The sequence below is a fragment of the Arxiozyma heterogenica genome (assembly GCF_036370985.1).
Source record: "Arxiozyma heterogenica strain weizmannii chromosome Unknown scaffold_17, whole genome shotgun sequence".
In the NCBI taxonomy this organism is placed as follows: Eukaryota; Fungi; Ascomycota; class Saccharomycetes; order Saccharomycetales; family Saccharomycetaceae; genus Arxiozyma; species Arxiozyma heterogenica.
Window position 1 is genome coordinate 438,665 of NW_027042670.1, and position 27,313 is coordinate 465,977.

Consider the following 27,313-nt stretch of genomic DNA (forward strand, 5'->3'; position numbering starts at 1 on the left):
ACGTGACACGGATATGTCCCATTTATAATCTATTATACTATCCCTAAAGAAGTGTATTGAATAAAGTCTATTAGTAAACTGAATAGTATGTAATAAAGTATACATGTATCAGATATATTGATGGTCTATATTGGTTATACAAGTACATGTATTTATATAGATATAGATATGAATATATATGACATACTAGTGCCGTGACATAATATTTAATAAAAGCATTCCTGAAATTATAAAAAGTAAAAGGAGGGTATTGAAAATATTACTAGCAAAAAATTTTTAATTGCAAAAATATAAATTAGGGCTATATAGGATTTTCTCTCTATTTTTCCTGTTTTTGTCAAGTTGTTGAAGATCAAGACACCATACTTAAATTCAAAGCCATTTTTTCTTTTTTTTTTGGTGGTGACAAAAGCCGTAAATTTTTTTTTTCTTTTGTTTGTTTATTTTTTACTAATTACTAAACAGAAGAGTTGAGATGATTAATATGTTGATTGGCTAAGTGATAAATAGTTAAGTCTACCTATTGTAGTAAAAATTTTCATGAGGTGGCTACCCTAGATCTCAAAGTACATTCAGCTATAACAGATATCATAGTCATATTTCTAATCCTGGTGGAAGCTTGGTTTGTGTGTATATAAGCTTTGAAACAAATATTAAAAAAATATAAAGCAGTAGATAAAAATAAGAATAATAATAATAAACCAAGATAATGTTAAAGTGGATTCAAGGTGGTATTTCTGCTGTAACTGGTATTGCAGAACCAGAATACGGAAAAGAATATATACATTCTGTGACAGAAAGATTGGAGGGGAAACAGCCTTATAGAGAAGCTACTAGAAAGGATTTTTGTTGGAAGGCTCCAGATTTCACTAACGTGGAAACTGCTACATTTTATTTTAGCGATTCAAAGAGTGGCATCACAGGGTTTGCACAAATTATTCATTCAAATGTGCTTGGTATGCGTACTGCTGCACAATTTACTTTCAGAATATTCAATGCGTTGGATCCAGAGAGTTTGAATATTTGGACATCTACAAAATTAGAAAATTTTAGAATCGATGGCCCAAATTTTTACGCTGATGATTTATCTATTGAGTTATCAGACGATGATAATACTTACCATTTTGTGTCTAATGTCTGTGAATTGTCTAAAGTTGATTTATATTTTACTAGATGTACACCTGGTGTGAAAGCTGGTGATGATCCAACCACATATTATGGTGAGAATATAGATGAACCATGGGGTACAATGAGTCATCATTTCTGGCCAAGAAATCTGGTTCATGGTACCATCAATTTGAAAATAGAAGTACCACAAGATGAAGAGGATGAGGAGAAAAGTAATAGTGATGAAAATGAAGATGGTGAAGAAGAAGGAGAAGAAGAAGGTGAAGAAGAAGGAGAAGAAGAAAGGGAAGAAGAAGGGGAAGAGGAGGAAGAGGAGGAAGAGGAAGAAGAAGAAGAGGAAGATGATTCTGAGGATGAAGATTCTAGCGACTATGATTACGATAGTGATTTTGAAGAAATTGAAAAAGTGTACAGAGATGAAGCTATTGAATTTTCGGAAGATACACCATGTTATGGTATGTTTGTAATGGCATTTCAAGGTATGAAACCACATCATGCCGCCAAAGCTTGGAACTTTGCAGTTACACATTCTGATGAGAACTCAGTTGTCTTAATGGAATTTATTACTCCTAAGTCATATGGAAACACAAAAGTATCTATCGGTATTATCACAGATAAAGACTCCATTCTTTCTGTAACTATTAATAACGATTATCAACATTTAAATTCTGAAATTGATGAAGTTGGTTGGAATGTTCCAAAAAATATCAAGGTAACATTCAATGGGTTTTCTTCTAGATTAACAGATGACCAAATTACAGATGAGAATTCATTAGCTGAAAAAGATAAACTAATTGCAGTCCTTGAAGGTCCATTAACTAATTTAGTAGAAAGAGTTGATGTTATGGGTGAAATTCCAGGTTTTGTTAAGAATATTGTTTCTGGTGTGGCTGGTACTAAGCCTTTTATTTATCAGTACGCCGACCAAAACTTTACATTACAAATCGGTGATAATGAAAAGAAAAAATGTTTTGGTTGGGCTGAAGTTACTTTTATCTCTAAATCTGATACAGTAACAGAAGAATCATACAACGAAAACTAGAACAAAATAAATATAGTTATTGTTTTTTTTTCAAAGTTCTGCTATAATTAGTTATTATCAACACTGCCTCTTCTTTCTCTTTCTATTATAAAGTGATACCAAAAGTTCTAAGTTGGGAATAATCATTTACTTTTTATCTGATCTTATTTTTTTTCTTCCTGTACTTTTTTTTATCTTTCTACTTAGACTTGTTTTATAATAGTTTCCTTAACGTATCTGCATTACATTATATTTTAATACAATTATTATCATTTACTAACTACATGTTGTTCTTATTAAATAATATAACAAAAAAAAATAATATAATCCAATACTAGAAACTCCCCTTTAATTATTAATTTATTGTAATTATATTTATTCTATATAATTTGTGTATAATAGATATAGTCCAATACTTTTTTGAACTTTTACTTTTCTTCAAGAATGTTCACTTTGTCTATTCAGAAATGATTAGACAAGTGTATTTATTAACAGACATTATACCGACATTAAAAATATTAGTTGGAACACTTCTATTTAAAAATTCATTATTAGTCTATTAGTAACAGAGAGGACAGTTTTCTTAAGAAAATTCAAAATGTTATATTATAAACTGAAAAAATTTGCAAAAGAGTGAAAGAAAGCAAGGTACTGCTATATGTTAAAAAAAACCTATAATAACTGGAAGAACACTGAACAGAAAATAACATTCTTAGGTCAGTTTATGGTCAAAATGTATTTATATTTAGAGACAAAAAAAATACAAGTCTTTGAAGTTACAAAAAAGGAGAATGTTGCGAAGACATAAGGGGGAATTACTTTATATGTTCTCAAAACGTCCACGTCATAGGTAAGTGCTAAAATATCTACTATAAAAAAGAACCTATATATAGTTTTAACCTGAATCAGTCAAGAAAGATGAATGTAATTAAGGAAATTCTAGAGATATTATTCTTGGTATAAACAAAGAATATGTATTTTGATTTCAAGTGTTTATGGAACAATATAACGCAAGAAAGGAATGAAAGTGGATATATATTTTTTAATTGTTATGAGCGTGAATTTTTGCTATTCAAAATATACTGTGGGGAAATACGTAAAATACTTGTTAATAGTCTATTCACACTATTATAACAAAACGTCATATACGTAAGGGATATACATTTTATGAGTTGGTTTCTAAAAAAAATTGCTATAAATATTTAGATTTACATACATAAAAATAACGCTTTTATGGGGGTATATAATTAGATGTGAGGAGGTTATAGGAGGGAAGATAAAACTAAGTTATTGAAGGAGTAATTATGAGATCAAAAAAAGTAAGAAGGGGGAAGAGAGGGGCAACTAATTTTAATTATGGGCTTTCTTTAGTAGCAGGACAATTCAGACTCTCTCATAAAGGTATATGGTAATTCGTTATTTCCTCTTTTTTAACCGGTTGGTAAGTTTTCCAAAGTAGGAAAACGAACCGAGGTGTTTTTAATTGAATTGTAAAAATTTTTTGATTGATATTAGTTTTTGAATATATTTACTTGTATTTTATTATGATCGGGAAAAAAAGGCAATAAAAAAGAAAAAAAAAAAGTAAGAAAGTTATTCCGGCCGTCTTGTCAGAGTTTTTCCGATTCCGAATTAATTTTTCCATGATCAGCTCAGAAAGATAACAATAGTAGTTTCGTTTTTTTTAAAAAAACACATAATGTAAAAAAAAGATAAAAAAATAACAAAAAAAAAGAATCATTAGAGTGATATTGAAGGCTTTATATAGCAATACACAAGAATGTGCTATTGCTATGAAGTAAAGAGAAGAATCCTGTTGGTTTTTATACAAGTATTCTTACTAAAACAACATACATATGTTCGATAGATTTCAGTATTACAAACCCATCCACAAAAAGATTAGAAAGAAATAGGTCTAAAGAGATTAAAAAAGAAATTTACATGAGTATATCAAGTAGTAGCTAGTATAGTATATATTTGTGTTTTACTTTTAGTGGAGGTATTTTGAGTGCCATACAAAAAACAATAGGTACCATTTTTTTTTATTATTTTATTTTATATGTAATTGTAATTAATTTAGAACTACAGTTAGAAGCTAAAGATCTCGATAGACTCTGTGTTTATTTCTTTTCAAAATAACAAAATAGACTTATTTATCTTGTCAATTGTGGTTAAAAACAATTTTTTTAATCTTCAGTTTCAGTTCGTACATAAATTGCTAATTACACTTGATATAGTTTTGCATTTATTAGCAGTATATTATAGTAATTTATCTTCCTAAGACAATAAAGTTAATTAGAAATATTATATTTGTGTAGATAATTGTTATTCGGAAGAAAAAGAGCGAGGAAATAACAATATGTATTTTTATTTGAAAAAAAAAAATAAATAAATAAAATGAAAATGAAAATGAAAATGAAAATAACCCCTCTCCCCCTTGTGAATGTATGGGGAAACCGTGGGGTACAGAAAAATGCACATTTATCGGATTAATATCATATACTAGAAACACACTATTGTTCTCTGGAATAATTATGAGCCCTTTCAAACCAAAAAGGATAATAGTCATATCTATATACATTCCTTTGAATAACCTAGAAAAAACACTCAATTATTTTTTCAAAAAAAAAAAAAAACTTTCTTAAACCTAATTACTCTTTGGAAATTTTGTATAGTATTAAACCATGATCTTTATTATATGTGAGGAATTCTATAAAATACTTGGTATCTTTTTAAAATATAAGTCAAACTATTAGTTCATTTACAGGTATTAAATGAAAATCAAACTATATCTATCCAAATTTCTCTCTTCTGACCAGTAAGTTAATTGTCTCGAATGATGTTTAAGAATCTAACTAATAGTCAAGATTGATATGCATATCTTGGTAGTATTAAACAGTATTATACTTAATCATACTAGTTTTCAATATAACTCCAGAGCAATAGTAAGGTTTTGTTTGATAAGCTTATAACACATTTATTGAATTTTCTTTTTTTCTTAAAATCTTTAATATTGGAAGGAAAGTGACCGATTACAATAAAATAAAAAGTACTGAGGTAGTTACTTCTCAATTTGTCTGTGTAAGTCGGGAAAAAGTAATAAAACCCTAAAGGCTTTGTAAGGTATTGTTCTTCCATTGGGCTATAGAACAAAAAAAACCTTTTAAAAAATTTTCTCCGCAATTTATTTTCCTTTTTAATTGTCAATTGTAGTTGTGCGTCTGCGGGGGGGTAAAGGAAAAAAAATTTTTCCATATAGGAAAAAAAAAAAGGAATTATATTGTTTCTTTTTTCCGTTCCATCCTATATGTGTTTATTTTTTTCATTTTATACTGCGTTTTTTTTTATTCCTCTTAGTTTTGCCGTTTAGGAGAAACGATAATTCAATTGTAATGGAGAAATATCCGGGGCCCCACGGGAAAATATGGGAAAGTATGGGAAAAAAGTTTTTCCGTGTTTTGAAGTACGGAACAATAGATGCTATTGTATTTAGCCAAAAAAACTATTATCTAATCTATATGGGGTAGAAAAAAAAAGAAAGGTAATCTTGTGAACTGGAGAAGTAACGACCATTTACTATGTTTGATGAAAAGAAAGTTACAATAGTGCTATTATTAAAAGTATTTCTTTTTTGTTTTCTTTCTTGTTTTAATTGAGCTGGGGTAAAAAAAACAAAGAGAAATAAAAGAAACTGTCGAGTTGAGTGTCTTCTCGTAAAACATATATAAAGGACCAATGCATCTATCATTTCCTCGAGTCTTTCCTTAAAGTTTTCTCTCTTCTGAATAAACATACCAAAAAACCAAAAATAAAAAGAATAAAAACCCAAAATATATAATATGTCAGAAGAAGAACAACTATCAGGAGCTGCTCAAGACTCCAACTCTATTATATCCTCTCCTTCCAACAAGGCTGAAGGAGATGTATACAAGGATGATGCTGATGATCAAATGGTCCAAGCTACAGACATGCCGGTGAAACCTACTTCCGCATATGTTACCATTTCTATTATGTGTGTTATGGTTGCCTTCGGTGGTTTCGTGTTCGGTTGGGATACCGGTACCATTTCTGGTTTCATTAACCAAACAGATTTCGTCAGAAGATTGGGTCAAGTCAACCACAGTGGTGAACACTATCTATCTACTGTCAGAACTGGTTTAATTGTCTCTATTCTTAACATTGGTTGTGCTATCGGTGGTATCATCTTATCTAAAGCCGGTGATATGTACGGTCGTAGAATGGGTTTGATTATTGTCGTTGTTATTTACATTGTTGGTATTGTTATTCAAATTGCTACTATCAACAAGTGGTTCCAATACTTCATTGGTAGAATTATCTCCGGTCTGGGTATTGGTGGTATTTCTGTTTTATCCCCAATGTTAATCGCTGAAGTCTCTCCAAAGCATTTAAGAGGTAGTTTAGTCGCTTGTTTCCAATTGATGATTACCTTAGGTATTTTCTTAGGTTACTGTACTAACTATGGTACCAAGAACTACTCTAACTCAGTCCAATGGAGAGTTCCATTAGGTTTATGTTTCGCCTGGGCCTTGTTCATGATCGGTGGTATGACTTTTGTTCCAGAGTCTCCACGTTATTTATGTGAAAAAGGTAGAGTTGAAGAAGCCAAGCGCTCTATTGCCATTTCTAACAAGGTCTCTGTTGATGATCCATCTGTTCTTGCCGAAATCGAATTGATTCAAGCTGGTATTGAAGCTGAAAGAGAAGCTGGTACTGCCTCCTGGGGTGAATTATTCTCTGTTAAAGAAAAGATTTTCCAAAGATTAATTATGGGTTGTATGATTCAATCTCTACAACAATTGACTGGTGATAACTACTTCTTCTACTATGGTACTACTATTTTCAAGGCTGTTGGTTTGAAGGATTCTTTCGAAACTTCTATTGTCATTGGTATTGTTAACTTTGCTTCTACTTTCGTTGGTATTTACTTAGTTGGTAGATATGGTAGAAGAACTTGTTTGTTATGGGGTGCTGCCACCATGACTGCTTGTATGGTTATTTACGCTTCTGTTGGTGTCACTAGATTATACCCAGATGGTAGTAAGAATACCTCTGTTTCCTCCAAGGGTGCTGGTAACTGTATGATTTGTTTCACTTGTTTCTACATTTTCTGTTTCGCTACCACTTGGGCTCCAATTCCATTTATCGTCAACTCCGAAACTTTCCCATTAAGAGTTAAGTCTAAGTGTATGGCTATTGCTCAAGGTTGCAACTGGATTTGGGGTTTCTTAATTGGTTTCTTCACTCCATTTATTACCAAGGCTATCAACTTCTATTACGGTTACGTGTTCATGGGTTGTTTATGCTTCTCTTTCTTCTACGTTTTCTTCTTCATTCCAGAAACCAAGGGTTTAACTTTAGAAGAAGTTAATATTATGTGGTTAGAAGGTACTTTACCATGGAAATCTGCCCACTGGGTTCCACCATCTAAGAGAGGTGCTGATTACGATGTCAATGCCTTAGCTAATGATGACAAGCCAATCTACAAGAGAATGTTTGGTAGAGACTAAATCTACAAGATCTCTTAAGGGTTTTTTTAATATTTAATATTTAATTTTATGCATGTATAGTTTTTATTCATAGTAATGTTTTTTCTAATAGATATTTTTATGATTGTTTATTTACGTTTCTCTTTTAGATTTAGTTTTGTTTTGTTTTTTTTCTTTTAAAAGCAAGTGGTTTATTTTTTGCTGTTACTTTATAGATATGTGGTTTCCGATATTATATATATATTTTTTATACCTGTAATCATCTTTCATTGTGAAAAATGTAACTAAAATAATATATCTTGAAAAGAACAATGGAAAGAAAAACTTTTTTACGAAAAGAAGTATGGGTATATCGGTTTGTATGTGTTTTTCTTTTAATAGTTAATATTTTATATTAAAAAGATGTAGTGAATAATTTTATATAGATGAATCAGATGCTGGTGATCTTAAGTGAGATGAATTTATTAAGATGAGTATTTCTTTGTAGGAGGGTGAGTATATTAAAGAGTTACTTATCTTTTAAATTCAATAACTGTTGATCTGGGTTTTGAACGATAAAATATGTTAGTTATCTTTATATTGTTTATTTTTTTAGTTCAGCTGCTTTATTTTTTTTAAAAAATATTTTGTTCCAATAATGGACTTTGTTTAATAAATTTAAGAAAATTATATCTTTTTTTTGGACTTTTTAATAATTGATATTTTGTCATTTTTACTGAGAGGTATTTTTATTTTCTAAATGAGTCTTGGGAACTTCAGATCTCTAAAATAAGTAAACCAGTTTGTTTTCCACTTTTTCAATCTAGAAATAAGTAATAAAATGTTACTATCTAATTTTTTTCAATAAAAATATGTTGAAAGAAACTAATAAATTTACAGTAGTTTCTGATGCTGTTTATTACCACTTTTTGTAGGTATTTTTACCAATAATAATTTATATTTGTTGAAAAATAAGTAGAGATGTCGATAATTTGAAATTATTGTATTAAATGACTGGAAATTATAAGAACATATATAAAAGAAAGCTTGACAATAAAATGCATTCAACTATATATTATTATATTTTGTATATTGGTTATGTAAAATTCCTTTGGATAAATAATATTAGTATACATGTCTTTAGCGTCGGTGATCATATTATATGTTATTATTATGTATTATTATTATGTTAATATGTAGAGTAATTTTCCCTTGATCTCATATTTGGGAATTAATAATTATATAAATATAAAAGAAACATATGATAAAATGTATATAAATTATTCATCCAGATTGGAAAATTAATAAGCAAAGTCGTCTGCTTATATATGTTTACCTTTTGGCAATTTTTCATAATATATTAATTTATTTTGGTTCTGTTTGATCTTATCTCCGTAATATTGAATGTGCAAAACAAACATTTTTCCTTTTTGATATATTTACATGTTACCCAAACCGGTAATATATCACTCCAGCAAAAATAAAAGTAGAAAGCAATATAATATAGATTTATAGTACCATTAATATTCTACTATAAGTAGCTGCAAATTTATAATATCACTAATATCTTATTGTAAGTTTATGTTATTCTGTTATAGTAATCTATAATAAATTTTAATGGAGTCTTTAATACTGAAGTTTTGTGTAAGCCGTAATTATATTTTTATTATTATTTTAACTCGTATTGTATTTTTTTGGTCTTATCTTGTGTGTTCCTCTATGATATCTAGTAAATTATTATCTTCTTACTAAAATTTGTAGTAGTTACTAAGGACAAGGAAACACTGAAAAATTATATCCAATATAAAATAAGGAAAGAAGAAATTTTTGAATTATATTAATAAAGTTGTTTTAAATTTAAAAATTATTCATTAATTGAAAGGTAAAAGAATTTAAAAAAATATTTTTCTGGTTAAGATCACTAACAATAAAATAAGACAATTTTTCATACATGTTTGTTTTTTTTGCCTTATAATATTTCCATTTACTATTTCTTAAGGCAATAATGGCAACTGTTGTTTATTTCGTTGCTATTAATAGAGACTGGTTTTGGTGTTTTCACTAAAAAAAAATTTTTTTTATTTTTAAATTTTACTTGGTAATTTTTATTGGAATTAAGTTTTTTTATACAAATGATAAATATTTACAAAACTATAAAACATAGTTATAAAATAAACAAAAATTTTTGATATTCATAAAATCAGATACATTAGTAACAAAAACAGTTTTCCTAAAAAGAATAAACAAAAAAAACCTTTAAAATATGAAAACAGATACAATTGCAAACAAAAATTGAAACCCTTCTTTTTTATTATAAAGAAAATCATTAAGTTTTTTTTTTTACTCAAAAATAACAACACTTCATTATTTTTTTCATTAAAATAACAATATTTAATCACTAATTTTGTAGAATACTTACTTAATAAAACCTATTTTTTTTTAAAGAATATATTTTTATAAAATAAAAGAAAGATTTGAGAATATACAAGATAAAAGAACACTTTAATTTTGTACACCCATTAACTTTGTTTTAAATAAAATCATTAACAAAGTTAAAATAAAAAAGAAAAAAATTTCAACAGAAAAAATGACTTCAAGAAATATTAAAATACTAGTTAACAATGAACAGCCATGATATATATGTAAGGAATCTAACTGAAAATCCAGTAGATACGCAATTCTGAGGGTAACACCTGAGTGTAAGGGTTGAGGATTGGTACAGCCATGTGCGCAGAGGCTCCTATAAGGTATTGAATCTGATTGGAGGATTTCCAGGGAGTGATAATTATATCAAATCTTGTCAAGAGGCCTTTAATTATTGAAAGATATGCCAGGGGTAATCATCTTATTTAAATACATCTTAGTAATGATATTAAGAGCTACCTCTTAATATCATACAAGAACAACAAGAAGAAGAAGTAATAATACTACATCGGGTTTATTAATTAGTGATATATAGAGCTTACGTAAGAGTGTTTATACTTATACTAATTGATATGATTCATCCTTTTACATACAACAACTCTTACAATATATTGTAACAAAGTTTAATTTTTTATTTACACCACTTTTATGAAAATATTTTATTTTCTTTGTATATAATACTTTTTTAATTAAATAAACGAAGGTGATCTTTAGAAACAGTTCCATTATATAATGTTGAATATATAAAATAGTATATGTTAAGTCAAGAATGTTTGTAGCAAAATAATATTGTGAACGATTATTCTTATTATAAGTTATATAATTAATACGACATAAAAAACAAGATTAAAGAGCATCTTATGGACTATTATTTTTAAATTCTCTATGTTTTTTCCACCTTTTTGCCTAAAGTATCTCTCAAAAATACTTAAACAGTAACAATTATCAACTCTACTTCTTTGCAAGCCAAGAAACAAATCACTTGAAAGGAATTTTAAATCCCTTTTTATTAAATAACAACCAATCACGAAATAGATACATTCAAGCTTAATAAACACTAATAAAAAAACCCTAAACAATATTTTTCTATTACATATTCTAAACCCTCTTTCCTTATCAAGAACTGGGGGATATTATTAGTGTTGCTATTTTTTTTTCAATTCTACATCGCTAGTTATATAATATTCTTTTCTAAGAGTACTACAAATTAAAATATAAAAAATTAAGTGAACAAGTAATCTTCAAAAGCATCTAGAGTGATCATGTTGAAATATGATTAAAGTTACGTTTGATAATCTAAATTCACCGTACTAAGTGATTAAAAGTTATGAAAATTTATATTAAAGAAGATTCGAAGATAAAATAAGCATACTGTATAATATTGTATCTTGGATATTACTTATGTAGAAAGAAAAAGACCAAACAATACAACAACAATTTATATTACCACTAACTTCTTACTATAAATAACCAGAAAACTTATAATACCATCAATAATTTATTGTAAGTTACATTATCGTATTGTATTAGTTTAAAATGAACTCTACTAGAATTTTTAATTCCGGAGCCTTGCCTCAACAGGTCAATACAAAAAGAGAGTAAAAGATAAAAATACAGCACTAATTCTAATAAGAATGTACTAATTTTCCTTTTAAGCATTCTTGTTTTGTTATAAATATGAGATTAGCCAACACAACATATATTTTGACATAAAGTAAAAACATTATACTTTAAATAAGAATTAAAAATCTTTCTAAACACAAAACCGAGGCCCTCCCTCCTTTTTTTATCACACTAACAAATTGTGCAAGTATCAACAAAAAAAAAAAATAAAAATAGACATTAAATAAGGCAATAAGGAAAAGTTCCAATCCGTTAAACTGCTTTTTCATCTGTGCCTACAGATGTCTATTATTCTAAATACTTTGAAACTTTTTATTCAAAGATTAATACAATTTTAATACTGTAATAATTCATTTGCCCATTTTTATTTTTGTAGGGAGTGGGGAGGGGGGGAGCGGTTTAACTAGACTACCCCACATTAATATGTCTAATTATCTTAAAATAGATATACATAAAATAATAGATCGAATGAACAGTAACTTATCATCTTAGCCTACAATATTTACTTTTTTGATTTACTGTTTAAACCAAAACTGCTTTTTATTTAGATTTGGTTAAGAAAAATCTTAAAAAAAAAAATAAGAACAATAACCTATAAAGCCCAACACAATAAACTTAGATATAATAGATTACAAAATTTTTGATATTTTGTTAATTATCAGTTGATTTTTTTAGTTCTTAATATCTCTTTAATCTTTCATAACAGTTTCCATATGTAACATTACATAGTAGAGAGTTATTGATAATATGATTATTAAAATCCTTACTATTTTCCAGTATTGTATAATTTTTCTTGTGGTCGGGACAAATGTTAGCGCACTAAAAGAGTTTAAAAACAAAAAAATTGAAAAAAATAAAAAGAGATACATATATAACACCGATACAAAAAAAGTCGGGCAGAAGACAAGATTTTGTATTCTCTGAATAATTATAGTTATCTGAAGTTAGGGTTTGTTCAAAAAATATTTTGGAACCATGCATTTACATGGATTTCGTGTAGAGTTTCAGACTGAATAATATACTTTAAGAAAACTCGACCATGAACTTCTCTTCTCTATGTATTCATTTTTCTACGATACTATAAATCTGCGGGAAATTCATGTAAAATATCCAATTTATAGATTTATAACTAGTCATTTAATATCTTTCTACTAAAGTCTAGTGGTATTAGTTGGACAACTGGAAAGGAAAAAAAGTTATTCTTTACAGTAACTAAGTATAAAAAATATGTTGATACTAAAGACGTATATTCAATCACATACAGTAATTAACGAGAAGTCATAGCATTGCCTGCTTTTGTATATTCATTACTGCCTATACAATTATTCATGGATAATAACTGGTCTTTGCTCAAACCAATATTATTATAGTTCAGCCTTAAAAACATTTGACATACAGTGCAAGGTAGTAGGGTTGTAATAAAAATTCCAGAAACTTTTCTTTAGAGGTACATTTTTTTTACAAGACTTTTTGTGTAAGAGATTTTAAAAAGACGCCGTCAATAGTGAGATAATTTCCTAATTCTAGCTTTATTGATATGAAAAATAACCCCACTTTACAATAATAAATAAAAAAAATAAAAAAAAATTTTTCTTCTCCTTGCTATTGTTTCTGTTTTTAGAAAAAATTTTCTAGGAACTATTCTTTCTCGAAAATTTTACAGAAAAAAAAAAGTTTATTTCTTTTTTAATTTATACAATGGTAATTTCTCCAGAAAAAGAAATTTTTCGTTTCAAATTTATGTCTACATTAGATATTCTAATTTTAACAAAAACCATTATCTCCAGGACTCGACAAAAGAATAACACCGACATCCTTTGCATATAATTTTTTTTAGGTGTTTGGTATCACATTTTCATTTTTTAAAAAAAAAAACATTTCTACATAGAACAGACAAGTTATAGTAATACTTCGGTGTTTTCTTGAAAATATAGTTGTTAAGAAAACAAACGATACTTCAAGTAAATGATACAAGAAAGTAGTTTCTCTTGACTGGAAAACCCTTTCCCTCCTTTCGTAAATAGATATTAATACTAATATAAGAAAAAATAATTACTTAATCCTACAATTTTGTTTCACGATATTCCCAAAGCTGTTTGTTTTCTGTTCCTTCTGTATTCCCACTATTTAGCTTCATTGCTTCATTTCGATAAGGCTTTTCCTCTTTTTTTTAAACACCTTTTTTGTTCTAAATTTGCCTGAAATTTTAGGGAACTTAAAATCCACAATTATTTTCTTGTCAAAATTTCCAAAGTGTTTTTTTTTTTATTTTTTATGTTTTCCATTTACAGAAAAATATAAACACTAGCAAAATTCCGTCCTATTGTGCTAAATACTGTATTGTAAAAGTTTTTTTATTGAGTTTCTAAACAATAGGCCCCGAAGCAAGTATACGGGGGTCAATTTTTCTTTTTATAGCTTTCTTAGAAAATTTTTTTGTATTACTTTTTCAAAAGCAGTGTATACCATACATTATAATAAACTTAGAATAATATTAAGGGTTTTTAGAAAACAGGCAAACTCTCTAATTAATTTTGTTTTTATAGTATGGGGTGACTTAAATAATAAAATTTTTCTTTTTGTATTATATTTTTCATTTTAACCCTAATTTCTATATTATTTGATCAACACAAAAAAAAAGAACAATCAAAAAAAATAATAAAATATGTCATTTATTGTTCAACGGAACTTTCTATTTTTTTCTACCCCACATAAATGTGAGAATTTCTTAAAAGAAATGAATTTCAGTTTACTTTTTTTTACTTACTTTTTCTTCTTTAACATTAAATTTCTTTTTAGTTAATAATGTTAAGACAGTACATCGTACAAAAAAAAACCTTTCCTCCCCCCCGAATTCGGGGGATGTTCAACAGAAAGAACAATAGAAAATTTTTATGTCCTTCTAGGGCCCCACATTTGTACACCGATAATAATCTTCATATTGTTTTGCGTATATTGTACTCTCTACAAAAATTCCTTTTCTTATTGTTACTGAAGTTGTATTACACAGAATTCCCATATTGTTATGTTCCCCCTACTAACAGGGGCATTCAAGAAGATCTTACGATCTTATTTTTCATTTTTCATTTTTAGGTTTACTTTTTTGTATTGTATTGTTTAGAAATTAATCTGGAGGAGGCTACAATATGCAACAACGAGGAGTAGAAGCCGATTCGAGATAGGAATGAAAAATTTTTTCGCATTGTGTTCGAAGCTCAAAATATAGAGCAAAAAATTAGCGATACAAAGTAATCAAAATTCATCAATCAATAAAAAAAATCATATATAAAGAAGCAATATTCAAGTTAGGTGAATCTCGCATCAGTCGCCTTTCTTTCCTTTCTGTCATATCACGTTCAGGAAGACCGTCGAGACAACTTTAATTTGAAAAGTTATCATATTTATTAAAATAAACAAGAATAAAAAAAATAATGTCAGAGGCTGATGAAAGTCAAGTTGTCGTTGGACAACAAGAAAATGATTCTCATTCCATTATCTCCACTCCGTCTAACAAGGCTGAGGGTGACGAATTAAAGGATTACAACAGTGATGGTGCTGAAGAGCATTTACCAGAAATGCCAGTGAAACCTGCTTCTGCATATGTTACCATTTCTATTATGTGTGTTATGGTTGCCTTCGGTGGTTTCGTGTTCGGTTGGGATACCGGTACCATTTCTGGTTTCATTAACCAAACAGATTTCATCAGAAGATTGGGTCAAGTCAACCACAGTGGTGAACACTATCTATCTACTGTCAGAACTGGTTTAATTGTCTCTATTCTTAACATTGGTTGTGCTATCGGTGGTATCATCTTATCTAAAGCCGGTGATATGTACGGTCGTAGAATGGGTTTGATTATTGTCGTTGTTATTTACATTGTTGGTATTGTTATTCAAATTGCTACTATCAACAAGTGGTTCCAATACTTCATTGGTAGAATTATCTCCGGTCTGGGTATTGGTGGTATTGCTGTTTTATCCCCAATGTTAATCGCTGAAGTCTCTCCAAAGCATTTAAGAGGTAGTTTAGTCGCTTGTTTCCAATTGATGATTACCTTAGGTATTTTCTTAGGTTACTGTACTAACTATGGTACCAAGAACTACTCTAACTCAGTCCAATGGAGAGTTCCATTAGGTTTATGTTTCGCCTGGGCCTTGTTCATGATCGGTGGTATGACTTTTGTTCCAGAGTCTCCACGTTATTTATGTGAAAAAGGTAGAGTTGAAGAAGCCAAGCGTTCTGTTGCCATTTCTAACAAGGTCTCTGTTGATGATCCATCTGTTCTTGCCGAAATCGAGTTGATTCAAGCTGGTATTGAAGCTGAAAGAGAAGCTGGTACTGCCTCCTGGGGTGAATTATTCTCTGTTAAAGAAAAGGTTTTCCAAAGATTAATTATGGGTTGTATGATTCAATCTCTACAGCAATTGACTGGTGATAACTACTTCTTCTACTATGGTACTACTATTTTCAAGGCTGTTGGTTTGAAGGATTCTTTCGAAACTTCTATTGTCATTGGTATTGTTAACTTTGCTTCTACTTTCGTTGGTATTTACTTAGTTGGTAGATATGGTAGAAGAACTTGTTTGTTATGGGGTGCTGCCACCATGACTGCTTGTATGGTTATTTACGCTTCTGTTGGTGTCACTAGATTATACCCAGATGGTAGTAAGAATACCTCTGTTTCCTCCAAGGGTGCTGGTAACTGTATGATTTGTTTCACTTGTTTCTACATTTTCTGTTTCGCTACCACTTGGGCTCCAATTCCATATATCGTCAACTCCGAAACTTTCCCATTAAGAGTTAAGTCTAAGTGTATGGCTATTGCTCAAGGTTGCAACTGGATTTGGGGTTTCTTAATTGGTTTCTTCACTCCATTTATTACCAAGGCTATCAACTTCTATTACGGTTACGTGTTCATGGGTTGTTTATGTTTCTCTTTCTTCTACGTTTTCTTCTTCATTCCAGAAACCAAGGGTTTAACTTTAGAAGAAGTTAATATTATGTGGTTAGAAGGTACTTTACCATGGAAATCTACCAGTTGGGTTCCACCATCTAAGAGAGGTGCTGATTACGATGTCAATGCCTTAGCTAATGATGACAAGCCAGTCTACAAGAGAATGTTTGGTAGAAACTAGGTCTACAAGATCTCTTAAGGTTTTTTCTCTAATATTCAGTACTTAATTTTAATGTTTTTAATGATTTAATCACGCGTTTAATATCTATAATCTTAATACTTAATATTTTATATTTTTATATTTTTTAGTTTAATACATCCAATAATTTGTAAGTTTTAATACTTGTGCTTTTGTTTCTTTTACTATGATTCTAGACAGTGGTCCATCCTTTATCCCAATTTAGAAAGTATGGGGGCTGCCAGGGAAAGACTTTTTCTTTGCGAGCACTTTTCTTTCTTTTTTCTTTTTCCTCTCAAAAAGAACCATCGTGTTTTTAAATAATTATATTTACAAAAGTAAGTCTGTATTAAGTATCCGTAGACCTTGAACCTACTATTAACAACAAATATTATCTAACAAGTAAGTTTACAAACATTTAAGTAGTATATAAAACATCTTTGAAATATATGAAACGATGGTTCCTTGTAGACACTAACACTCTTTTAAAGCAATAGGAATTTTTCATATGTCATAAACAACTTTACTCAAAACTATAAAACAAAACATAATCAATGAAGATAACAACTCGAATATATACTATTTATTGTCATTAAAATAATGGAATATTAGATGTTGTTTCAACCTAAAATTGTCAAAGATAAGGGAAAATATTGTACAAGCAGTGTTTATCTTTTTTTTTTTTGTGTGTATGTATTTGCTTGCTTTAAAACATGTTATTTCTTTTTCTCAAAAATACAGGCCGCATAAACAATTATTTGATAATCTTTGATCTGTTTCCCCTTTGCCGTCACAATCAGGTACTCAAGCATTCTAATTAAGTATCAAAATTTCAACTAATACTAACAGATAATCAACATTAAAAGGTTTTTAATTGTTTTTATATACAGGAATACTATTTTTTAACGAAGAATATTTTTATTATTCTCTATCTAGCTTTGATATCAATGTTACTTATATGTAACTTTCCAGACAGGTTTCCTCAGTATTTATGTTAAATTTTCTTATTCATACTTAAGCCTGGCAGCCAAGTTATCTCCGTTATATCGCAAAAACAAGGTCGGATATGAATATTATGCTTTTTTTTGTGTCTGTAGTAATACATTGAAAGTTATCACTGTTATCTATTATTCTTTCTAATTTTTTAAAAAAGATCATATTTGAACGTACTATTTTCAGAGTTTAAAATGGCAGTAATTGAATACCATTTTCTTCTCTAACTCTATGTACAATCGCATTGCACAGTACTAATATAGTAGAAATGAACCTTTTTTATCAATACTTTCATAAATAAATAATTTAATTGCTAAACGAATACTAAGTACAGCATTTTCTATATTTGTAAACAATTCTATTTTTCTGACATCACTCAGCTTTGTTTAAAAAAATGTTTGAGATTTACCAAGGGATTTTTATCTTACTATCACTTTGGAGCTATATACTTAAGGCATAAAGATCTAATATTTTCTTTTGAGTGAGACTGACAAGACTTCATTCCAGTCTTCTTGAAATAAGTAATAGAAATAGATTCGTAAGACATCAACTTTTACTGTTTTTATATTTCGCATTCATAGGAAGATCCACCCAAGGTGTTGGTGAAACTAGTGGTTATAGACACTTAATAAAGTTATTAGTTTATTTTGCTATAATTAGAATTCTTTTTTTTCCTGTGTAAATAATAAATATAAAATATAATATAATTACAAAAATGTTAAGGGTGAACTTGTGAAAGTTGTTTCTTTACATTTCTCCATTTTTTTGTAACTAATATCAACTTTAAAACAAATAATCGATTTTCACTTATTTCTTATCCATTACTTCCTTTATTAGTTTTTAATAGTGTTATGATTAATAATGTTTAATGATTTATCCGCAAATATGTTTTGATATACTTAACACACACTTAAATTATTCAATCTCATGTGACAAACTAACAAAAAAGAATCATTAAGTTACAAGGGTATTCAAACAAGTGTCCATCAAAATAGACCATCTTTTTTCTTACTGTATTGTTGTATTCAAACATATGTGGTTTAAATATGACATACCTTATTAACATACGCATTGTTGATTACATCTTTTAGATAATTTACATGATATTACAACATATTTCATCATATTATTTTCACAAATGTAATATTTTGCGTGCAAAGCCCATACTGGGTAAAACATATACTAATGAAGATTAGTCTTCATTTTTAAGAGAATAAAAGCTCAATAAACTGAACAAAGTTTCCGTTATATTTGTCAAGATCTTTCTCACAGTCTCTCTATTTTCTTCTTTTTTTAATGTATATTGTCCCGACATGATAGAAAGTTGGATTTAGAACCATCACTTGCGATCAAATTTCCACATGTAACGACTGAGTTCGATTTCTTGTTGTAATTATAGTTTCTAGTAGCCTCCTAAAACCATAGAAGGGAACAATACACACAAGAAAAAAAATCCCATTGGCTCACAATGTTATCAAATATCCAAATTCTATTTCTAAGAATATATTCGCAACAAAAATATAACACATTCTTGTCATAAAATGAAGAAAATCCAAAAACATAGACATTTGCAATATCTGAAACGTTCTAACTGATTTAGAATATAAAACATGACATTCTTTTTTTTTTTTTTTTTTCTCTTTCTGTAATTACCGAAATTAAGAAATGTCAGAAATAACATATTTCTCTAAAATCCGTGCTTGTTTGCAAAGATCCTTTGCCCACAATTGGAGTTTTTCTTTGTCCTACACAGAAAAGAAAAAATGAGCTAGACTAGCCATTGACAAGAATAGAAGCAGAATAAAAAAAAAGCAACCAACATAGTAATTTCTCAAATATGTAAACAAATATATTCTTTGCTTTTTCGCGTTTTACCCCTTTTTTACATCTTGGCTAGCCCTCATAATACAATAGCATATGCAAGGGTCGTCAGGATAGTTTTACATATAAAAACTTTGAAAACGCGAATCTTCTTTTCTTTTGTTTTTGTTCCCCCCGTATCTTATAACCGCGATAGAATAATTTTTCTGAAAAGCCCTAATTCTCGGTTGCTTTTTTTTTATAAATTTTTTTTCTTATCACCAAAGAAAACCCTGATTGCAACAGAGTTGTGCCATACAGTTAACCAGCTAATAAGAAATCAAGAAACAAGATCACCTAACTACCCTTGTTGTAATACCTTATTCTAGTGATCCATAATAATTTAAATCTTTCCATATATTTTTACTCTCATTAAACATCAAACTTAACATGACTATTTTAAGAGCGTGAAGTAATATCCTAACGTAATATCAACGCAGGCTTAAAATCTTTGTAACTATTTTTATCTACTTTTTTTAAACGTCTAGGCCCAGTAGCATGTAAGACCCTTTAAAAATATTAAAACAATCTCAAAACCATTAAAATTCCATATCCATAACCCTAACCTTATCATATTTCATGGAGACCTAGGGGTATATGCCAAAAAACCAAACAAACATCACAATAGATCGTTTTAACGCATATATGACACTGTATTTCTTTGTTTACTTTTTTTTGTCGGCTTTTTGCATTCGCGTCTGTGATTCCTTTTTGGTTTTTGTTTACAATAAATTATATTCGCGTTTACCGTTTCTCATTTCCAAAGTGGGTAAAAGCAAAATATATTTTGTAGCATTCAAAACAATTCCTTACTTTTTTATTACATAATTTCTTTTTCTAAAGAACAAAATAAGACAAAACAAGTTTCATTCGATAAATAGTAGGTTCATAAGAATCAATCTTCAAAAAATTTGATATATAAATGCAGGATAATTGTCTCAAACATCAATTCCGAGGTGTTCTCCAAAACATTTACCTCATTATCGATTCTCAATGTCTGAAGAAACCGAACAAAACAAACCACTCGCTTACGCATATACAGTAATAAATAAAAATGCAATTCACTACCGCTATCGTTGCTGCCACCGCCGCTTTAATCAACTACGTTTCTGCTGAATCCGTTGTTGCCATCTCTCAAATTACTGATGGTCAAATCCAAGCTACTCACACCGCTGCCTCTGCTTCTCACGCCACTGCTTCTTCTTCCGCTCACACCACTGCTACTGTTTCCCAATTCTCTTCCAACGGTGCTGCTAAGGCTGTTGCTGGTTTAGGTGCTGGTGTTGCTGCTGCTGCTGCTTTCTTATTATAAGGGTGATAGATAACATTATCATTTTCTTTTTTCTTTTGTCTTAAAAATATAATTTTATTTTTCTCTCTTTAAGAAATTTTAAGGGTTTATTGGTATAACTACATTTGATGAAAGTTTTCATTATTTATACATTCTTATTATATACTATATAACGTTTTTAATTTAAGCAGTTTAATACGATACCGAAGTTTTTTTTTTGAAGTTCTCTTCACATAATGTTTAGATATTCTTCTTGTTATGTTTTTTGTCCTTTACAAGGATAATTCGCAGTCTCCCTTCTCCATTTATAACTGGGAGGGAAGAGTACTTCCTCAATTTCTTAGTTTTATGTATTCAGTACATGTGTTGTATAATAACCGCCTTTTAGATTTATCTATTTTTAACAATATCCATGAACCCATATAGAACCTTAGAAAGCACTAATCTAATTAATTAAAAGACCTTAGATCAAAGTATTAAATATAGACAAACAAGCATTACAAACTCTTCAAAAAGACAATAAACAGAAACTGTAGTAGGCAACTCAGAAGATAAACATTCTATTTAGCTTCAAATATTATCCAATAGTAACTACAAAACTTTAAACAATACTCCATACCTCTTATAATGATTACTTAAAAGATCAACTTTCAGATGTGATCAACTTTATGATCCTATAACTTAAAACCTTTGTTGTTTTATTTAAAAACAAAGCATAATAAATATCCTGTTAATAACAATAGTTTAGATCCAATTACTTTATTATAAATTTAACATCGCCTCTATCGTAAGTAACTTATAGAAAACAATGCTTCTTATTGTAATCTAATACTTTTAATAGTAAAATACATTATTGAATAGAAGAATAATATTCTTTGTATATTTCAAGAGAGAGTGAATAAACGTTTTATATCTTTCTCTTTCTCTTTCCCTCTCCTGTACCTTTCTCAATGTTCTTTCAAATTATCCGTCTACTCTTAGTAGAATAATATCCTTAGCGATTATCGTGATCCTAATCTTTATCTGTCACTGGATTTTTTTTTTTTCATAATATTTTATCTTCCGTCTCCATCAATAAAAAAAAATCCATTTAAACAGGAGCATTACTATAATAATATAATATAAAACTTTGAGGAATTTCAAAACTCAAGATCATGTAAAGAGATGGGAAGAAATAGATCAATAAACTTTAAAATTTGAATAGAGAAAAAATCTGCTTTTGATAATTATCTATGTAATCTCACTGTTGGTTAGTGATTATACTGAATAAGGTGGTTATCAATTAAAAATACTTTTCAAAAGACAAAAAATAATCAACTTTTAAATATGCCTACATTATTATACAGATTGAGTAATTCTCCAAATAATGAGAACAAATAAAATTCGTTCAATATATAGCTACAAAACACTGACCAGAGTCCTTTTTAAACTACTTGGATTTACTATTGTTAAACTGGGGACTCCAGAGTATTGATTTGAAAAAATTTCGAGTTATACTTCCTAACCAAGTTATATAATCATTCTATCTAATTCAATGATCTTTTTTTCTCTTCATAGGTTCTGTGTTTTTGAACTTTTAAAGTATATCATTCTGGAATAGCTGAACATTTATCATAATGATATGTCCAACATCAGCTACTTCTTTAATAACTATTGGAATAAATACTCTCCTAACACTTAACAAAGTAATTATAAGAGTTGTTGTATGTAAAAGGATGAATCATATCAATTAGTATAAGTATAAACACTCTTACGTAAGCTCTATATATCACTAATTAATAAACCCGATGTAGTATTATTACTTCTTCTTGTTGTTCTTGTATGATATTAAGAGGTAGCTCTTAATATCATTACTAAGATGTATTTAAATAAGATGATTGCCCCTGGCATATCTCTCAATAATCAAAGGCCTCTTGACAGGATCTGATATAATTATCACTCCCTGGAAATCCTCCACTCAGATTCAATACCTTATACGAGCCACTGCGCACATGGCTATACCAATCCTCCACCCAGACATTCAGGTATTACCTTCGGAATTGCATATCTACTGGATTTCCAGTTAGGTTCCTTACAGTAATATAATGATCTTTATTCAGACTAAGTAAAGTAGAACAATATCCTACTTGGTACTTGTAGAGAAAAAGAGAACTAGATTTTTAATTCAAACAAGAACCTAAATATAAAGCTAAATCAACTCCTACTCTATCTTCCTCTATTAAAGAATTCACTTTTAATTCACTCATTAACGTGCTTATTTCTTTTAATGTTACAATTTTCCAAGTGAGTTTATTACTATTGAGATCTTTAAAAATGTTAATGGGAAGTTGCCAATTGCAAAACCTGAACACATAATAGCGAACTAAATTTTCATTCATGCTGTGAAAAAGCAAGATCTAGTCTTATGCATGTTAATTGTCTTAAATTATCCGTATATTAATGGTTTTAAGTTAAATTAAACCAACATATTAGTCATCTAAGGAATATTAATTCTCTTTCTTCTGAACTATACGGAAAACTTATATAGTATTAAGTATTCCTTAACAAGATGCTAATTTTTTTTTTTAATTTTTTTTCATTTCAATTTGTTTAAACAGTATCAATTTGAATAATAATTTCTTGTAAATCTTCTTTGCCAAAATTTCATTTTTTTGATAAGATGCCTTTTGAACCAGACTGTTATGTTATAATTGCATAGAAAAACGGAGAATTTGTGACAGTTACGACTATAATGTTGACTGCTTTAATTGTAATTTCTTTGAAAATTCTTTTTTCTTTTACTGAATAGGCACTAAATTGATTGAAATATTCCTTATTAAATTACTCATTATCAAATGAAATAATCACATATAACTCTATTGCTTTTAGGCATTGTTCAATCCGTATTTTCTTCCTTTGCAAGTTTCTTCAAATGCTGACAAACACGATTGAATACATCGTAACAGTAACTCTTTAGTTTTTGGAATAGCGTCGATATTTCTTCTGTTCGTATTAATTGTAATAAATCCAAAATTGCACCTTAGATCAATAGTTTTTTCAATAAATTCTTTCATTTAACATATTAGACTTTAAGATGAAAAACACATAGGAGTGCTAACAGATATCTTTTGCCTTAGTAATCACTTATAATATCATGGCATTCTCTCAATGTACTATCGACTATCCTATTAATAAGACCGTAACCACAATAAACAATAAAATAGTTGATTTTTGGAATCTCTACTAAAATCTCTGTTTAATTTTAACTCCTTAATAATAGATAAACTAACTGTTGTTTTTTAATAGTATTTTACAACTTCAAAGATAAGCATTTTTCTCCCATATTTTGGAGAAATATTTAAACTATAATTTTTAGGTATTTCTTCTGGACTTTATATTGCAATACTCAATTAGTCGTAATTAATGGTTAGAATGATACTGAACAGTATTTACATATAAAAGTTTTTCTGAACAATTATCATCATGATATGTGATTTTATCTTGGTAAAATTTGTATCCTGGTATTTATTATTTTTTTGGTAATTTTATTGTAAACAATATAGTCAAGAACATATTGTTAACCAATAATATCTAAAACATTATCAATAGTTATAATGTTAAAGTTTCTAATTTTCGCATTAAAGGAATGTGAAAACAATTCAATGAACTAATAAGGAACTACAATAAGAATATTGTATCTTAAGTTAATATTAAATTTGACTACTTTTAACATATGTAACAAACATCGCAGGGAATAAGTATCAATTTCATTGACTTTAACAAAACAACGCCTTTTTAATGGATAAAAGTCCCAAGATATAATCATATTTATCATATTCAAAAAAATTTTTTTTTAGTCTTAAAAATCAATAAATCCCATTACGCATGATTTATATTAAAACTAACTTCCAATTCTTTTTCTTAGATGTCATTTTTTTAAAATGTTATCACTATTAGTTAATTATATATTCAATTGATGTCTATTTTCAATTTTTTTTAAATAATTTAAGTTAATTAAAAAGACTGCGGTCAAAGTATAAATTTATATAAGTAATATTTCTTGACGTATATTTAGATATTCCAATATACTCTATTTTTTGTTTTAGCTTGATCGAAAATTTTAAAGCATATTTCCTCCAATAAAAAATTAATAAAAAAAAGAACCTACCTAATTAAAATCTTACAATCCCAAGAAAGATAAATATATTACATCAACTGAAATAAAACCAAAATTCATGCATTCCAAAATCCAGTAAACTTGTTATAAGGTATAATATAGATCCCAGAAAAAATATTTTTATTTTTCAAAGCAAGACCTTTCATTCATTAGATGAATTTTTGACCGATTTAATGTGTATCCTGTCTTTGACTATGAAGACTCCTAAAAAAAAAATAAACAGTAATAGTAAATTTTAAATACATTCGAAAAACAGTAAATAATAAAACTGAAAATTTCGGGTTTAATAACCTTAGAGACACACAACTAATTGTTAATGCTTTCTATACAACAGTTCTTGTTGGTAAATGTGTCAAAATTATTAACACCTTACGTAATAAGTAATAATAATATTTACATGCTGCAAAAAAAAATTTTAAATCAGGATATTCTTTTGAAAGTTTCTTTTTTTCATTCGTTACTAAACTTGACTAATAACTCTAAAAAAAGATTTAGTATATACATGATTCTAAAAAATGACGTAATTTATATTAACCCATATTTCTTTTCACCTAAAACGGATATAGTATTCCTAATGAGGAAATTATTGGGATTAATTTATGACATGGAAAAATTTTCAATTTTCCCAAAAAGGATAAATGTATTTTATTTTTATCTACAGTAATTAATCTCTCTCCTGAAAAAAAAAATAGATTGAAAAATAAACTACTTCAATTTCCAAAAAAGGAAATATTTCAATAATTAATTTGTTTATGCATTACTTAATTTAGTAAATAGGTTACATCTTCGACTTCTTTTCTTTTTTTTTTCTCCTCAGTCCTCGAGTTAAATATAAATAGTATTAACTCTGAAGAAACATTCAAGTTATGAAAAATTGTAACATATATAAAGTGAGTATTTGAGATTGGGAAAACTTTTCTGCGTTCGTTTTTTAAATGTAATTTTACAAATAGAATAAATCAGCCAGAAAGAAAAATCCTGGATTTTTTAATAAACTGAAAAAGTATCATACTACAAATATATCTTCACACAACAGACAAATATACTAAAATGCAATTAACTTCTACATTCGCTTGCGCTTTATTAGCCTTCGCTAACGTTGTTTTTGCCGATTCCCCAAAATTTGGTATTGTGTCTATTCATTCTGCCTCTCCTGCTCATTTATTAAGTCTATATGATAAAAATGGTTTAGTTCTATCTGGTGGTCTTGACGCCTTGTCCAGTGTTATCACAGATGACGGAAAATTAAAGTTTTCTAATGGTAAATATGCTGTAATTGGTTCAGATGGTAGATGGACCGAAGGTACTGAGGCTGAAGGTTCTACCGGGTTTGCTATTTCAGACAGTGAACTTACTTACAAGGGTTCTAGCAATTTCTATGCAATTCCAACATCTACTGCTGGATCCTTCTACGTTTCTCAAACTGGTGCTAGTGATGCTATTAGTATAGCATTATCCGCTTGGACTCCAAACGGTTCCCATGCTCCTGACTACACTCCAACTGGTGGTGATTCCAATTCTGTTTCTGCCTCTACTTCTGCTTCTGTTTCTGCTGCTTCAACTACAAAAGCCACTGCTGCTGCTGTCTCCCAAATTGGTGATGGTCAAGTTCAAGCCACTACTGCTGCCACTGTTGCAGCTATTTCTCAAATTGGTGACGGTCAAGTCCAAGCAACTCATAGCGTTCAACTTCAATCAGAAAACGGTGCTGCTCAATATGGTGTCAGTGCAGGTGCTCTTGCTGTTGCTGCTGCCTTATTATTCTAATTGAAAAATTTCTAATATTTTTCATGCATATCCCTATTTTACAACCGCATTTGTTACCCTAGATTTTAGGTTCTTTTTAATTTTTTTTATAGTTATGTTTCTCTATAAATGGAAAAAAGGAACTTTTGATGACTATATACCAATATAAATAATATACTAATACCGTAATTTAATAAATCAATTAAGTAATATAACCAAGAGTACAAGAAGATAGATAAATACTTATCATTTGTTTATATAGTGTGTGTATGTGTGTGTACAGCACAATTCGTGATGTTTCCTGCGAACATATCTAAAAGTTGTTTGGGTGTATGTATGTTTATATTCACTCCAGGGTATTTGATGAAATCTTTAACATAACTTATGTCCAATAGAATAATTTATGTACCAGCTGATATTCCTTTCTAAGATTTAAAACCTGCCATATCTCTT

General features: G+C 28.7%; 5 protein-coding genes across 5 annotated transcripts; all 5 read left to right on the forward strand.

Moving 5' to 3' along the window:
* Nucleotides 1–709: 709 nt before the first annotated feature.
* Nucleotides 710–2,170, forward strand: SVF1 (Svf1p; the record flags this gene model as incomplete). The annotated part of the gene is made up of 1 exon (XM_064858161.1): nucleotides 710–2,170. The coding sequence occupies one exon, from the start codon at nucleotides 710–712 to the stop codon at nucleotides 2,168–2,170; it is 1,461 nt and encodes a 486-aa protein (XP_064714868.1).
* Nucleotides 2,171–5,988: 3,818 nt separating this feature from the next.
* On the forward strand, nucleotides 5,989–7,677 carry PWA37_001539 (sugar porter family MFS transporter; the record flags this gene model as incomplete). The annotated part of the gene is made up of 1 exon (XM_064858162.1): nucleotides 5,989–7,677. The coding sequence occupies one exon, from the start codon at nucleotides 5,989–5,991 to the stop codon at nucleotides 7,675–7,677; it is 1,689 nt and encodes a 562-aa protein (XP_064714869.1).
* Nucleotides 7,678–15,113: 7,436 nt separating this feature from the next.
* Nucleotides 15,114–16,817, forward strand: PWA37_001540 (sugar porter family MFS transporter; the record flags this gene model as incomplete). Its single annotated transcript, XM_064858163.1, has 1 exon — nucleotides 15,114–16,817. The coding sequence occupies one exon, from the start codon at nucleotides 15,114–15,116 to the stop codon at nucleotides 16,815–16,817; it is 1,704 nt and encodes a 567-aa protein (XP_064714870.1).
* Nucleotides 16,818–20,721: 3,904 nt separating this feature from the next.
* Nucleotides 20,722–20,979, forward strand: CWP2 (Cwp2p; the record flags this gene model as incomplete). Its single annotated transcript, XM_064858164.1, has 1 exon — nucleotides 20,722–20,979. One exon carries the CDS (start codon nucleotides 20,722–20,724, stop codon nucleotides 20,977–20,979), a length of 258 nt encoding a protein of 85 aa, XP_064714871.1.
* Nucleotides 20,980–26,164: 5,185 nt separating this feature from the next.
* Nucleotides 26,165–26,881, forward strand: CWP1 (Cwp1p; the record flags this gene model as incomplete). Its single annotated transcript, XM_064858165.1, has 1 exon — nucleotides 26,165–26,881. The coding sequence occupies one exon, from the start codon at nucleotides 26,165–26,167 to the stop codon at nucleotides 26,879–26,881; it is 717 nt and encodes a 238-aa protein (XP_064714872.1).
* Nucleotides 26,882–27,313: the final 432 nt, after the last annotated feature.